Genomic DNA, 15,364 nt, shown 5'->3' with positions numbered 1-15,364 from the left:
CAGGCAGAGGGCCTTCTTGGTAGTGGCACCCACCCTGTGGAACGCCCTCCCACCAGATGTCAAGGAAGTAAACAACTACCTGACTTTTAGACGACATCTGAAGGCAGCGCTGTTTAGGGAAGCTTTTAATGTTCAATGCATTACTGTATTTTAATACTGTATTGGAAGCTGCCCAGAGTTGCCGGGGAAACCCAATCAGATGGGCGGGGTATTATTATTATTATTATTATTGGATGTATTGCTCACCTTCATCACTCTGGCAGATGTTGAACAAGTTAAAGGAGGCTCTTTTTTGATCAACAGGATTGCTGACCAGGCAGGTGAATTTGGAGTCCAAAGAACTGTTCCAGAAGGAGACACGGAGCTCCTGGCCATTGTCAGAAACCTGGTACTGATTCACACTCTTTCCTAAGGCCCTGTGCGGATCCCCTGTTTCCCAGGAGATCTTGAGCTCTTCCCTTCCGGGTGTGTGGCATCGCAAGGTCACATTACATCCACCTGGAGTCTTGGATTCCACTTGGTGGTGTATCTGTGGTGTTGGCACTGGCTCTGTGGAACACAAATGAAAACAGCATAAGGTTTGGGTCCCACTCCTCCCAGTACCTATGTAGAGAAACAGTGAAAGCAATAACTTACCACAAACAGTGAGGCTGAAATGCTGTTCTTGAAACAGTGCCTTAGTAAACCAGATGCGAGCATTGTAGAACCCACTGTCATCCAACTCCAGGTCTTTGATCCTCAGTGTTATCTCATCCACCATGTCTAGCCGTTGTCCAAACCGGTTGGAGGGACTTGGGTTCTCCAGTTTCCCATGACTGAATTCCCCCAGCCAAAAGCCCAGGCCACCACTTTGGGGGTAAAAGTCCCATTCCATTTTCTCCACTGTTATTCCTTCAGATACATTGGCAGGAAACAAGACTGATCCTCCCAGGATTCCCTTCACCTGATGGGTTGGATTCCCCACTGCATGGCTTACAGTTTCTAGCGAGGGGAGGGTGGTGGGGGAGGAGATACAAACAAAGGGGAAAATTATATTGCGGGTGTGAATGGTAGGGAAAAGAGGTGGATCTTCATCATATAATGGAAACTCTACACTAAAGGTGCCAGGTCACCTCTTTGGGGAGGGACATCGTTCTACAGTTTAGCAGCCTGTCACAAAGAAGGTCCTCTGCACTGTCTGGCCGCTGAGCCCCATCCTGTCCCTCCCTAAGGCCACCACGCAACCCATGCTGCGTCCCTATGGGTGCTGCGTTCCACGTGCTGTGTCCATAATGGTGCCCCACACCCTAGGCTGAGCCCCATGGGTGGTTCATGCCACCCCTGGGCACACCACATAACGTGCCCTAGAGGCTTCCTCTGCTTCCTCTCCTTGGCTAGATAGCCTGGCAGACAGTGCCTGGGAGGAGTCAGTGGCCACAGTGCATGTTGGCACCAGTGACATAGGGAAATGTAGTCTAGGGGTCCTGGAAGCCAAATTTAGGATGCTGGGTAGCATATTGAAAGTCAGGACCTCCAAGGTAGCCTTCTCTGAAATACTACCAGTTTCATATGCAGGGCCAGATGGACAAGCAGAGCTGTGTGGTTTCAATGTGTGGATGACATGATAGTGTTTGGAGGAGGAATTTGGGTTTGTTTTGCACTGGGGAACATTCTGGGGCAACCTGGGCCTGTACAAACGGGATGGGCTCCACTTGAACCAGGATAGAACAAGACTGTTTTATTTTAAAATAAAAATGTGGCAGAGCAGCTTTTAATTCTTTCATGAAAATTTAAATGTGAGTGACTGAGAATGAGGCTGCAGGGGCACCATATAGCAATTCAGACAGAATTTAGGCAGGAATAACCAGCAGCACAAATATAAGACAAGGGGCGCATGGCTTGCTAGTAGTACATGTGAAGGAGGTCTTGCAATCTTAGTAGATAAAAAGTTTGGCAGGAGTCAACAGTGTGGTGCAGCACACATAGTTTCTACTGAAGCTTCTAATGCTCAAGCTGGTATGATACATAGGCAAGACACGATCTGAATATGCAGCAGGTGCCACTTGTGGCTAGGCAAGTAAAGACGTTGATCCAAAAAGCAGCATTCTATGGGGATAGGATTGGCGCAACTCAGCGCAGCATAAGGGCATTTTCCTGAGGCTTCACAAGGAAACAGGCCCCCCTCTGAGAGGGCTGGCTCTGACTTGCTCTGGCATTCCTGGGACCTATGCAAGGGGGGAGAGGACTCTTCTAGAGCAGACAGGGAAGGCAGCCTCCTCCTGAGAGGATGGGGCAGCCTCGGTCAGCTCCAGAGGTGGAGCCAGTGAGGCCATAGGCAGAGTGGTTGAGCCAGAAGCAGACTCTGGCAGCTCTGAAGACGAGGCCAGTGCTGCACACTAGGGTGACTCACAGGGAGCTTGGATGGGACAAGGGGAACCCTCCCCACTAAGACCTTTCTAGGATCCTCCCCGTGGATGGCTCATTGAGCTCCCCAGGGTCTGTCCCAGTCTAGACAGTCCCTCTGGGGGATCCTGCACGGGCAACTCCTCCCTGTCCCCATCTTCCTCTGTCCTGCGCCCCAAGCCCCCTGGGCCCATGGCAGCCACCATGATTGGGCCAGAATGAGAAAGCAGAGGTGGGAAAAGGAGAAGGTCTGGTGGGGTGGGAGCTCTTGTCAGTGGAAGCATCATCATCATTTCATCATTTTTTTACTTTGTATACCATCGTTCTATCTTACAATACTCAAGGCGGTTAACAAGCTGAAGAAACAAAAAATGTACATCTATAACAATCTAATGCAATACAAAAATGTGATAATAAAACTTTAAAATAGGCAACCTGTATCAAAAAGTAACATGCAACTATCATTAGAATAGTATTAAATAATAATAATAATAATAATAATAATAATAATAATAATAATAATAATAATAATATTTATTTATATCCCACCCTCCCCAGCCGAAGCCGGGCTCAGGGCAGCTAACAACACTAAAATAGTGCAACATTCTAAAAACATTATAAAAATTAATTAAAATCAAAATTGATGGCAACCATAAACTAAAGTTTTGTAAAGATTGCCAAAGGAGGGAGTCAGGCTGCACCCTGACCAAAGGCCTGGTGGAACAGCTCTGTCTTGCAGGCCCTGCGGAAAGAAGTCAAGTCCTGCAGGGCCCTTGTCTCTTGTGACAGAGCGTTCCACCAGGTTGGAGCCGCAGCCGAGAAAGCCCTGGCTCTAGTTGAGGCCAGCCTAACCTCTCTGTGGTCTGGGACCTTCAAGATGTTTTTATTTGAAGACCGTAAGTTCCTATGTGGGGCATACCAGGAGAGGCGGTCCCGTAGGTACGAGGGTCCTAGGCCGTATAGGGCTTTAAAGGTTAAAACCAGCACCTTAAACCTTATCCTGTACTCCACCGGGAGCCAGTGCAGCTGGTATAGTACTGGATGAATGTGATCTCGCAGTGACGACCCCATAAGGAGTCTCGCTGCGGCATTCTGCACCCGCTGGAGTTTCTGGGTCAGTCTCAAGGGCAGCCCCAGTCTGGAGGTGACCGCCACGTGGATCACAGTGGCTAGGTCAGGGCGAGAGAGGTAAGGAGCCAACTGCTTAGCTTGGTGGAGATGAAAAAATGCCGCCTTTGTTATAGCTGCAATCTGTGCCTCCATGGAGAGGGGGGTATCGAAGATTACACCCAAACTCTTAACGGACGGTGCTGGCACTAATTGCACCCCCGCAAGAGATGGGAGTTGCCCCCTCAATCCCATATTGTCCCGTCCCAGCCAGAGGACCTCTGTCTTCGAAGGATTTAACTTCAACCGGCTCCCACGTAACCATCCAGCCACAGCTTCCAAGCATCTGATCAGTGCATCTGGGGCCGAGTCAGGATGGCCATCTATCAACAGATAGAGTTGGGTGTCATCGGCATCCTGATGGCAGCCCAGCCCAAAACTCCGGACAAGCTGGGTGAGGGGATGCATAAAGATGTTAAAAAGCATCAGGGAGAGTATCACACCCTGAGGCACTCCACACACCAAGGAGTGGCGGGATGACAAATCCCCCCAAGCGCCACCCTCTGACCCTGACCAGAGAGAAACGAGCGCAGCCATTGAAGGACTGTGCCCTGGATCCCCACGTCGGCAAGGCGGTGGTCCAGGAGTTCGTGATCGACCATGTCAAAGGCTGCTGACAGGTCTAGAAGAATCAGCAGCCCCGACCCGCCTCGATCCAGCTGCCTGCGGAGATCATCTGTTAGGGCGACCAGAGCCGTCTCGGTCCCATGACCAGCGCGGAAGCCGGACTGGAATGGATCCGATGTTTCATCCAGAAACCCACCAAGCTGTTCAGCAACCGCTCTCTCAATCACCTTACCCAGGAATGGAAGTTTCGAAACTGGGCGGTAATTGGATAGATCTAAGGGATCTAATGATGTTTTCTTTAAAAGCGGGCGCACAACTGCCTCCTTCAGTTCCCCTGGGAATGTCCCGGTGCCAAGGGACAAATTGATGATATCCCCCAGGGGGGGCCGCACCTCGTCTGGACACGCTCTAATCAGCCAGGACGGGCACGGGTCGAGAGGACAAGTGGTGGGCTTTCCAGCTCGGAGGAGTCTTTCCACATCAGCTGGGGATATCCGGTCAAAGTGGTCCAATTCTGGACCCGAGGACAATTGAGAGGTCTCCAGTTCCTTTATTGTATCCAAATTGGCAGGGAGGTCATGGCACAGCAACAGGACATTCTCCGCAAAAAAGCTCGCAAATGCCTCACAGCTGTGTGTCAAATTGTTATTTAAATTTGGCTGTCCTTCAAGGGACGTTAAAGACAGAATTATACTAAATAATTGGGACGCGGGTGGCGCTGTGGGTTAAAGCCTCAGCGCCTAGGGCTTGCCGATCGAAAGGTCGGCGGTTCGAATCCCCGCGGCGGGGTGCGCTCCCGTTGCTCGGTCCCAGCGCCTGCCAACCTAGCAGTTCAAAAGCACTCTCGGGTGCAAGTAGATAAATAGGGACCGCTTACTAGCGGGAAGGTAAACGGCGTTTCCGTGTGCGGCTCTGGCTCGCCAGAGCAGCGATGTCACGCTGGCCACGTGACCCGGAAGTGTCTTCGGACAGCGCTGGCCCCCGGCCTCTTTGAGTGAGATGGGCGCACAACCCTAGAGTCTGTCAAGACTGGCCCGTACGGGCAGGGGTACCTTTACCTTTACCTTATACTAAATAATTGCTCCGGGCGAGAGCTAGCGGATGCAATGGAGGCCGAGAAGTAGGACTTCTTAGCGGCCTTCACTGCCATCTCGTAGGTTTTCATAAAAACCCTATAAGATATTCTTGAAGCTCCGTCACGGGCACCCCGCCATACTTGCTAGAGCTGTCTGAGGTCCCGCTTTATTTTCCGGAGCTCCTCGGTAAACCAGGGAGCAAGGTTTCTGCGGGGTCGCAGAGGGCGCTTAGGTGCGATCTCATCGATTGCTGCCAGGAGCTGGGTATTCCAGCCCTCAACAAGCTCAGTCAATGAGTCGCCAGGGGGAGAAAGGTCCCGCAAGGCTTGACGGAATCTATCAGGGTCCATCAGCCTCTCCAGGCGAGCCCAAATCGGCTCGCCACCTAAGCACGGTGGGGGTGGAAAGTCAATCCTGGCTTTCAGCACGTAGTGATCAGACCATGGCACCTTCATCGAAGGAAACTTGATCACATCTGTACCGATGCCAAAGATCAAATCCAGCATGTGGCCTGCTTGATGTGTGGGGCCCGAAACAAACTGGGAGAGCCCTAGTGTCGCCATGGAAGACACCGGGTCCAGAGCCTGTGAGGGGGGAGTGGCATCAGCATGGATGTTGAAGTCCCCCAATACCAATAGGTTAGGGAACTCCAAGGCCCAGCCGGCCACCGCCTCCAGCAGGCCTGACAGGGTGGCTGCTGGTGCGCTAGGTGGCCGGTACACCAGCCAGACAGCCAAGCTCACCTCGGAGCCCCACACTAGGCCAACACATTCAATGCCGGGGATCAATGGCAATGGTAGAGCCCTGAAAGAACAATCTTCCCGGATTAATAATGCCACCCCTCCCCCCCCAGCCCACAGTCCGCGACTGGTGGAGGACGGAGAAACCCGGGGGTGCCATCTCTCGTAAGTTAGCAGTTTCCCCTTCGCGCACCCAGGTCTCCATCACACAAGCCAGGTCGACCCCCTGCGAGATGAAGAAATCTTGCAGGGTGGCGGTTTTGTTGCCTATAGACCTGGCATTGCACAATACCAGTGACGGAGGTGAGTAATCCTTGCTCACCCTACCCTCGTCCCTCGGGATGGGGCGCAGATTGGAAGGGGTACGAGCATATCCGTATCTCGATCCCCTTCGCCTATGTCGTCTGCCCCCACCGCCATACCTCCCTCGCCCCTCCACAGTAGGAATCCCAAGCCTCATACTCGCCTCCATTTACAAAATATAAAAGCAAACAAACAAACAAAACCAATTACACCAAAACAAAACAAATCCCCACCCCCACTCAACAACCATCCCACCCCACCCCAAAATAAAACAAAACAAAACAAAAATACATGGATAAATACCACCGTTTATGGTGGTACAACAAAGTAAAAAGTAAAAACACTTTCAAAACACTTTAAAATATATAAAAACATTTAAAACATTTGCTGCAGCAGCACCAGTGTCCTTAAAGTTGTGGCGGAGGTGAGTGTGGGCCCCGCCCCCTGGCCTGGTGAAGTGGGCTTGCAGGGGGAAGAGCCCTCCCCACAACTCACGGCAAAGCGGCAGCAGCAGTGTCCCGAGGCCTCCTTGGAGCCTTATATGCTGAGGTGGAGTATGGGGCCCGCCCCCAGGCCCAAGGTGGAGAATGGGCTTGCAGGGGGAAGAGCCCTCCCCACAAACTCACGGCGAAGCGGCAGCAATAAGAACATATAAAAGCTAAACAGAAATCCATTCAACAGTTACAATAAATAATTTCTAAACTATAATCAATAAGACAATGGCAAACCACAGTACATAAAATAATACAATACAAATTGAGAAGCAGAGACTGGAGGGTGGAAAGAGGCCTTGCCTGATGGAGTTTCTCACCTCACAGAATGTGAGCCCCCAGCAGGTGCCAAAACACATTGACCCTGAGATGGGGGGGGGGGGGACTTGCAGGGAGGAGGCCTATTCTCCAGATGTGCTCAGCATTGTCAGATCCCTTCCCCTTCATGACCAAGGAAACCTATAGCTTTTCACCCTATACATTCAGCTTTTCTTTGCAAGGACTTACCCAGGCAAGAGAAGATCAATAGACCAAAGGAGAGAAGGATCCCGTGGCTCCTGTTCACAAAATTCATGAATATTTCAGGCCAGGATGATAGGGAGCCTCAGGTGTGGCTGCTCCTGGTGGAGAGTTGATTTGTCCTCATTGGTACAGCAACAGGCTTCTGCTTTTATTCCTAGGCATAAGAAATGCTACAGGTCACAGCCCCAAAGCTTGCTCTAAGAGGGATAGAGTAACTGAAGGATGATACAGTCTCCCTGACTGGAATGGTATGAGCTATTAATAGGAACTGGTCATGAGGTGCCCGCACAGAAATTGTTGTAGATCTTATCTTTCACATTATGACAACATGAGGCATTAACTTTTCTGTATCTATGTTTAGTTTAGTATCCATGCTGCTTTTAGCACTTAGTTTCAATCACAGAATCATAGAATGGTAGAATTGGAAGGGCTCCCAATGGTCATTTAGTCCAACCCCCTTCAGTGCAGGAATCTTAGCTAAACCATCCATGACAGACGAAATCCACACATGTCTGAATTTTGTTTTGCTGTTCAGCAGCCAATTAATATGTACAAACATGCATGTACTGGGAAAATGTGTGCACATCAGAGCATGAATGTTTTGTATGCATTAATCATAAAGTGTTCCAAGCAATACAAGCATTAGTGAAAAAGGAACAACATATATTAAATTAAGCAAAATTGTTTTCCTAAAATGGGGGTGGGGGTGGGATCCTGTGGACACCAGGGAGGTCTCTGTAGGCAAATGTGCCTCCAGGGTCTCTAGCTCAGTTTTTCTGACTGGTTCTGGGGCAGAAGAAGCCACTGCAGGGGGGATATGGGTGCTGCTGCCCCACTTCCTTCCTCCCTGTTGAACTTGTGATTCTCTCACTGTCTCTCTCCGTTTGAAACATGACACCTGGAGAACTTCTCCCCTTGAGACTAAATACAAGTTCAAGCTTCTCAAAAACTCTCCCCCTCCTCCCTCGTCAGCAAGAAGAACTGGCTCATGTATAAATGCCATAATGTTTGCTTTGTACTTCCAAGGGATCGATCTTTCAGGGTTGGCAGCACTACTCTTTGCAACTCCCTGCTTATTGACACCAGACAAGAACCGTCACTCTGCTGTTGTTAAAGTATTTGCCTCCTTAACTTTTAGTCTCCCTGCTAGGGAAAATATGTCTCCTTCCCAAAATAAATTATCTCCCACATTCCAAATAATTTGTATAAATTTTCTAAATTATTAATTACACCAAATTACTTTAATATAATTTCTTGCAATTTCTTAAAATCAGGTTTCCCACTCCTGTTGCAAACAGGACCAATCATTTCCTCCCTTAGCTGCATGATTTCTTATTTAGTGTCCATAAACAAAATCTTTTTTCAAATTCAGCCTCTTGCCAGATCCAATAGGCAAGCAGGACCTGAGCGCCAGAATGCTCTCTCTTTCTGTGGTTTCCAGCAGCTGGTATTCAGAAGGGGGAGAGCCGTAAGCAGCCCTTGCTGCAATTGACTGGACGGGATGGGTGCCCTCCAACATTTCTCCTCCAGCAAACCAGCGAGCCAAGGCAGGGGCATTGCGTGGAGCCTCTCCCCAGTCTCCCCCTCAGCTCTGGGGCAGCTGAGGGACAGGCAGTGGGCAGGCGCCTGGCACCAGCCACGTTACATTATGTTTCTCGCCTTAACTAAAATGTTTCATGAGCACCTTTTTAAAAATTCATATTTTTGCCATTTTGTCGTCCCCCCCCTTCAATGATGACACCCGAGGCTAACCGCAACACACACACCCCCCTGTGAGAAGGGATGAGAGAAACAGGGGGGCAGATTTGAGATACCTTTAGGTCAAACTAGAAGATTTAAAAGACTCAGAGCCATTTCAGACCCTGGGTGAGTGCCTGTAACATCTGGAATCTTGGCAAAGCTCAGCAGAGATTGGGAATGGCATGCAACTTTTGTAACATCTCTAGACCCAGAGTCAAATGTCATCTTATTGACGTTCCACTGAATCACACTCCCTCTTATGTTCTTAGAGAGGTGCCAGGAGACAGAGAGAGCATTTTGCCTCCCATAAAATCAAATGTTTAATCACATTCCATGTCTCACAAGACTTTCCAGGAATGACCCCCCTTTAAAAAATATGGTTTATTGACCTATTAACACCTCCAGTCTGCATGGAGGAAGTTCAGATCTGATGGCATGGTAATTTCATGGAGCAGAACCTCAGGCTGATGACACCCTGCCCAAGATAGATCTCAGCTGTTCCTCCAATAACCCTTCTTCCCCATCCCCCCCTTGCCCACACACAGAGCAGTTACCCTGGCAACCTTCCAAATCCAAAGTCTCTGCACACACCTGGGACAAGGGGGGTGGAGTTCTCTTGTATGGTTAATAAAGGTAAAGGGACTCCTGACCATTAGGTCCAGTCGTGGCCGACTCTGGGGTTGCGGCGCTCATCTCGCTTTACTGGCCGAGGGAGCCGGCGTACAGCTTCCGGGCCATGTGGCCAGCCGGACTAAGCCACTTCTGGCGAAACAGAGCAGCGCACGGAAACGGCGTTTACCTTCCCGCCGTAGCAGTACTATTTATCTACTTGCACTTTGACGTGCTTTCGAACTGCTAGGTTGGCATGAGCAGGGACCGAGCAATAGAAGCTCGCCCCGTTGCGGGATTTGAACCGCTGACCTTCTGATCAGCAAGCCCTAGGCTCTGTGGTTTAACCCACCGCACCACCCGCTCAATTGCTTTCTATTGTTCCTTGATGACCGTAGCTCAGCCAGGCTGTTTGGCATGAACTAGCCCAGGGATAAAGTACAAATTCCTCTGCCTGGCACAGCTCCGCAGCTTGTACTTTATTCCATATGCCAATTAATCAAAACCCTGCCATTTTTAATTTCTAGGGTTCATGGGGACCCTCCTCCCAACCAAAAATCTATAACAGTATAGTGCATATTTTAACCTATACTGTGCATTTGCCTAACTGGCAGAAATTGGTGGTGTATGGGCTGTTCAGAAAGCATCTGTGCGCCTCTAAGATGCCCACCCAGGTCAGAATCAGAGCATGGCCAGACCTCTGCAAGTTCCTCGATGGAGCAAAATTGCAAGCAGATGTGGATTTTGTTGTCTCCAGAAGCTGCATTCGTGAGGCCTGCAGAGTTAAGGATACTGCCTAAGGACACACCTTTCAAGGGCTACTCCTTCCTTTGAGGGCTCATCCATACTTCCGCTTGTCCCGATTTCCCACTTGCCCCACAGCTTTCCCAGGGAAAACCTGCTCTTTAGTGGAAAACCCCATTGCTGCTTGCTCTGGTTAAGCACCAAAGAGCAGTTTTCCCCAGGGAAAAGCAATAGAACAAAAGGAAGTGTTGATAAGCCAGGGGTGTGAATAAGCCCTGAGTCACCTTATGGAACCAGCAATCACAGAACAATACCACCATTGCCCCTGGGGTTTGCCTCAGGTGCCAAAATGTCTTGGATCAGCCCTGCCCAACCCTCCATGAGTTGTTGTTGTTGTTGTTGTTGTTGTTGTGGTTGTGGTTGTGGTTGTTATTAATAATAATAATACCCCGCCCTCCCTGGCCAGAGCCAGGCTCAGAGTGGCTAACACCAGTAAAATTACAATAAAACCACAATGGGGGGGGGGCAATTTAAAATACAGGTCAAAATGCAATTTAAAATGCAGCCTCATTTTAAAAGTAGTCGATAAATCAAGACCATAAAAGGGAGGGAAACATAAGGGTCAGACTGAGTCCAAACCAAAGGCCAGGCGGAACAGCTCTGTCTTGCAGGCCCTGCGGAAAGATGTCAAGTCCCGCAGGGCCCTGGTCTCTTGGGACAGAGCGTTCCACCAAGTCGGGGCCAGGGCTGAAAAGGCCCTGGCCCTAGTTGAGACCAATCTAACCACCTTGCGGCTTGGGACCTCCAAAGTGTTGTCATTTGTGGACCTTATGGTCCTCCGCGGGGCATACCAGGAGAGACGGCCCCGTAGTCACTGTATTTTACTTCTTTATTTTTAAAAAAGCACTAACCACAGTCCAAGCTAAATAGGAAAAGATTGGCAAGGCAAGACAAGGCTGGGAAAATCCAGCCAGATTAGTGGAGTTTAAATAATAAATAATAGTTATTATTATAAGGCGCCTGTTATAGGAATTTTAAGTTATTATATATGTTATATATAACATATGTTATGTTATATATGTTATGTACTGAGTGGAATAGGATCCAAAAGGGAGCAGTCTGATTGGTCCTAGAACAATAGGATTCAGAATGCAGCAGTCTGATTGGTCCTAGAACAATAGGATTCAGGCTTCATCAAACTTGGCCCTCCAGCTGTTTTGGGACTCCAGTTCCCATCATCCCTGACCACTGGTCCTGTTAGCTAGGGATGATGGGAATTTGTAGTCCCAAAACAGCTGGAGGGCCAAGTTTGGCCACCACTGGTCTAGATCAAGGAAAGTAGTAGTCATGCTCCATTCTGCCTTGGACAGACCACACTTGGAATACTGTGTTCAATTCTGGACACAACACGAATCCCTGCAACGGGGTGAGCTCCCGTTGCTCGGTCCCTGCTCCTGCCAACCTAGCAGTTCGACAGCACATCAAGTACAAGTAGATAAATAGTATCAAAAGTATGTCAAAAGTGCAAGTAGATAAATAGGTACCGCTCCAGCAGGAAGTGTTGCTAAGCCAGGGGTGTGAAAAAGTCCTGAGTCACCTTATGGAACCAGCAATCACAGAACAATACCACCATTGCCCCTGGGGTTTGCCTCAGGTGCCAAAATGTCTTGGATCAGCCCTGCCCAACCCTCCATGAGTAATAATTGTAGTAGTAGTAGTAGTAAGAATAAGAATAATAAATTTTATTTATACCCTGCTCTCCCCAGCCAGAGCCGGGCTCAGATCAGGTAACACAAGTATATAAAATAAATGTTCAAAACTGTACAAGGCAAACTCATACATAAATATATAAACCACAAGGCTGGAAACAGTACAGGAAAACAGTCCTAAAGCCATTTTGACTCTTTCAGTCGCTTCAAATATTTCTCTGCATGGAGGAAGGAAATGGAAAAGGCTCCCCATTGTCTCTTTGTTCTCAAATCCTGTCTTAAGGATGTGTCTGTGTATGAATAGGGTGAGACTGTGACCTGGACTCAGGAATTAAGTAGTTATCATCACAAAAGAATAGCCAGGCTGTCCAGGTAAACCCATTAACAGCCAGGTAAACCCATCAACATCAATAAAGATCAGGCTTACTAGCTGCTTTGCTTCTCAATATTCTCTGCTTGGCCTCTGTTATTTTCTCCTACTGATAGAGAACCTACAAAAGGACTCTATATGGGCTCTTGGGTTTCCCATAATGGAAAAGGAGCGTCCCCCCCCCCCCTTATAACAGGCCTGTACTGGTTCCAGCAACAGGAAGGCTCAAGAGGGGTGCCTTATATACTGCTGCTGGTGATGAAGCCATTCCTGCGATTCCTTGCACTCGAGGAGACCCCTTCCACAGTCACTGGATAAGTTTTGGTATGTTGCTTTCTGTCGTGGTCACAAGACGTTTGGGGCCAGTGTTGAAGGCTGCTGGGTTGGCTGTAGCTCCGGCTCAACTGGCAGCTTTGAGAGATCTTCAATGGGTCTTTCCCCTGAGGGACCCTTAGTGAATTCCTCAGCAGTGGCTCCCAGAGATTTTACAGATGTCTCATGTTGTGCCTGATCTCCCATATTGGTCTGTGGGACGCAGTGTTCAATCTCTGAGGGCTCTGTGTCTGAGACTGGAGAAGAATTGGGAGAAGGAAAGGATTCTCTGGGTGGGGTGGAACTGGTCATTAATTCCTCTCTGTCTGAGTCAACCTGGAGGGGAAGAGAAATTATGACAGGAGGAACTCTGGAGATGCAACTTCTTTCTAAAAGAGTTTCTGTGCATTTTGTCCCACCTGAACCCTGGACCAAATTAAAGTTCTGTGCAAGTCCAGCGTTCTACAAGAAAGGATACCAATTTGCCTAAAAGCAGGCATCTTCCCTGCACCTCAGTTCCAGCTTTAGGGCTAGCTTTCTAGTTCCACGGCCTCCTGGAGAACTTGCCATAACTAAGACCATAAGAGAGCAGGTGGAATTGCCCACTTTGAATTGACAAAAGTATGTCATTTCCATTCTCCAGAACTCAGTTATTATCAAGGATAAATAATCAAGGATAAAAGTAATATTTTGGGAAGAGTCCAGAACAGCTGGTGAGGGGAGAGCGCAATCCTGTTGGGTTCACTAGGGGAAGGATTTGGGAAGCAGAGCCCTGCGGTCAGAGGGCTGAGTTCTCTATTCAGTAGCTGGCGAGGGGAGGGTTCAATTCTGTTCACTTTAACTGAGCATGCATGTTCTCCTGATGGGAACAGGATCTTTGCACAAGCTGCCTTCCTCTGTATTTAAGGTTGTTGTTTAAATTTGAATCTAATGATAACAAGGCAAGAGCTGAATTGGGTGGAACACATTACAGCGTAATTTTGGAAATAGTGTGAAGCACCTTTTCCCAAAAGGAGTAGACCAATGCGCAACTCCACCATGCATGAAAATGAGCCTCTCTCTCCACAGCCTTTCCAGCATAAGGGAGAGGTGCTGGTGATTATTTTGGCTGGATGGGATGGAGTCCAGGACCAGTGGAAGATAATTTTAAGAGAAGCCCCCTGCAGACAAGCAGAGATGGTTCATAGGGACAGGTTTTGCCTGATTGCCATTTCTCATGGGGTGACTGGCCTGTTTGACGTCCGTTTGCTGTTGCTGTTGTTCATTTAAAAACAACAGATTGCAACTTTAATAATCATTCCGTAAGTAATAAATGCCTCCAAACTGTATCAGATGCTTTCGTTGTAATTATCTGCAATCACTCCATCATTACTTTGCACACTGGTCATCTCACCTCATCATCATCATCTTCATCATCATCGTCAATCATTTTGGAGTGTAAGAGTACTTTCCCCCTTCTTTCTCTTCAGAGAACCAACACCTGTGGAATGCAACACGAGGCACATTATTTAATCCATGGCACTGACCAGTCTCTGCCTTTTGGGATAGGCAAAAGAAATGTAGAGGTATATTTAGAAGAAGATCAATAGAGATGGTCCTACCTCTTCTATGCCTTTTAGATATGTTCATATAGCGCACCCACATCAACAGCACCATCATCACCAGCACCAGCACCAGTACCAATGCCATCAGAATAACTATGACAGAAGAGATAAGCCATGGACCCCAACTCAAGTGTCCAAACTGTCCACATGCAATGAGCAATAAGAATCTCTCAAAATATATTCCGATAACAAGCACCAGAATGACTCTCATAGAATTGTAGACTTGGAAGGGACAACTAGAGTCATCTAGTCCAACCCCCTGCAATGCAGGAATCTTTTGTCCAAGGTGGGGCCTTAAGCCATGACCCCGAGATTCAGAGTCTCATGCTCACACTCAGCTAAGAGCAGTAGAATAAATAACAAGAGATAAACAAGCGTTGCTAATCTGTCCCATTTGTAATGCAATTATTTGGGCTGTGAATGCCCTGTCAGACACACTTTCCTGCCCTGAATCAATTTCTTAAGCTAGGAATGGGAGGATATGGGGGGGGGGAGCAATTCACAGGATCAGATCAGTCTTCAAGGGGCTTTATTAATACAAACACATTTCCTCAAACCCCTCATGCTAAGGGCTAGCCTGCCTTTTCGCAACCACAAGCACCTCCTCTGGATAATGAAGGAAAGGATGTATTGCTCACCTTCATAACTCTGGCAGATGTTGAGCAAGTCAAAGGAGGCTTCCTTCTGGTCAACAGGATTGCTGACCAGGCAGGTGAATTTGGACTCCAAAGAACTGTTCCAGAAAGAGACACGGAGCTCTCGGCCATTGTCAGAAACCTGGTACTGATTCACACTCTTTCCTAAGGCCCTTTGCGGATCCCCTGTTTCCCAGGAGATACTGAGCTCTTTCCTTCCAGGAGTGTGGCATCGCAAGGTCACATTACATCCACCTGGAGTCTTGGATTCCACTTGGTGGTCTATCTGTGGTGTTGGCACTGGCTCTGTGGAACACAAATGAAAACAGCATAAGCTTTCACCCCACCGCTACCAATGCCTATGAAGGGAAATGGTCTGAACCTATTCCATGA

At 48.5% G+C, this 15,364-nt stretch overlaps 2 protein-coding genes and 1 long non-coding RNA gene across 4 annotated transcripts in view; 1 reads left to right on the top strand and 2 right to left on the bottom strand.

Moving 5' to 3' along the window:
• The window catches only part of LOC310666072 (uncharacterized protein), a 1,539,811-nt gene that overhangs the window by 244,623 nt on the left and 1,279,824 nt on the right, over nt 1–15,364 (bottom strand). The window lies entirely within an intron of this gene.
• Nucleotides 1–15,364, bottom strand: part of LOC310666006 (uncharacterized protein) — a 127,394-nt gene that overhangs the window by 44,678 nt on the left and 67,352 nt on the right. The window contains exons 9-10 of the mRNA XM_083416417.1: nt 14,975–15,277; nt 637–981 (exon numbers count right to left, since the gene is read on the bottom strand). Of these exons, the coding sequence (XP_083272543.1) occupies nt 637–981; nt 14,975–15,277 (648 nt within the window). The remainder of the gene's footprint in view (nt 1–636; nt 982–14,974; nt 15,278–15,364) is intronic.
• Nucleotides 1–15,364, top strand: part of LOC310666264 — a 66,756-nt gene that overhangs the window by 11,356 nt on the left and 40,036 nt on the right. The window lies entirely within an intron of this gene.

Source organism: Podarcis tiliguerta (assembly GCF_965153285.1).
Source record: "Podarcis tiliguerta genome assembly, chromosome: 16".
Classification (NCBI taxonomy): domain Eukaryota; kingdom Metazoa; phylum Chordata; class Lepidosauria; order Squamata; family Lacertidae; genus Podarcis; species Podarcis tiliguerta.
Note: the sequence above shows the minus strand (reverse complement) of the source record. Positions and strands in the feature narration are given on the sequence as shown.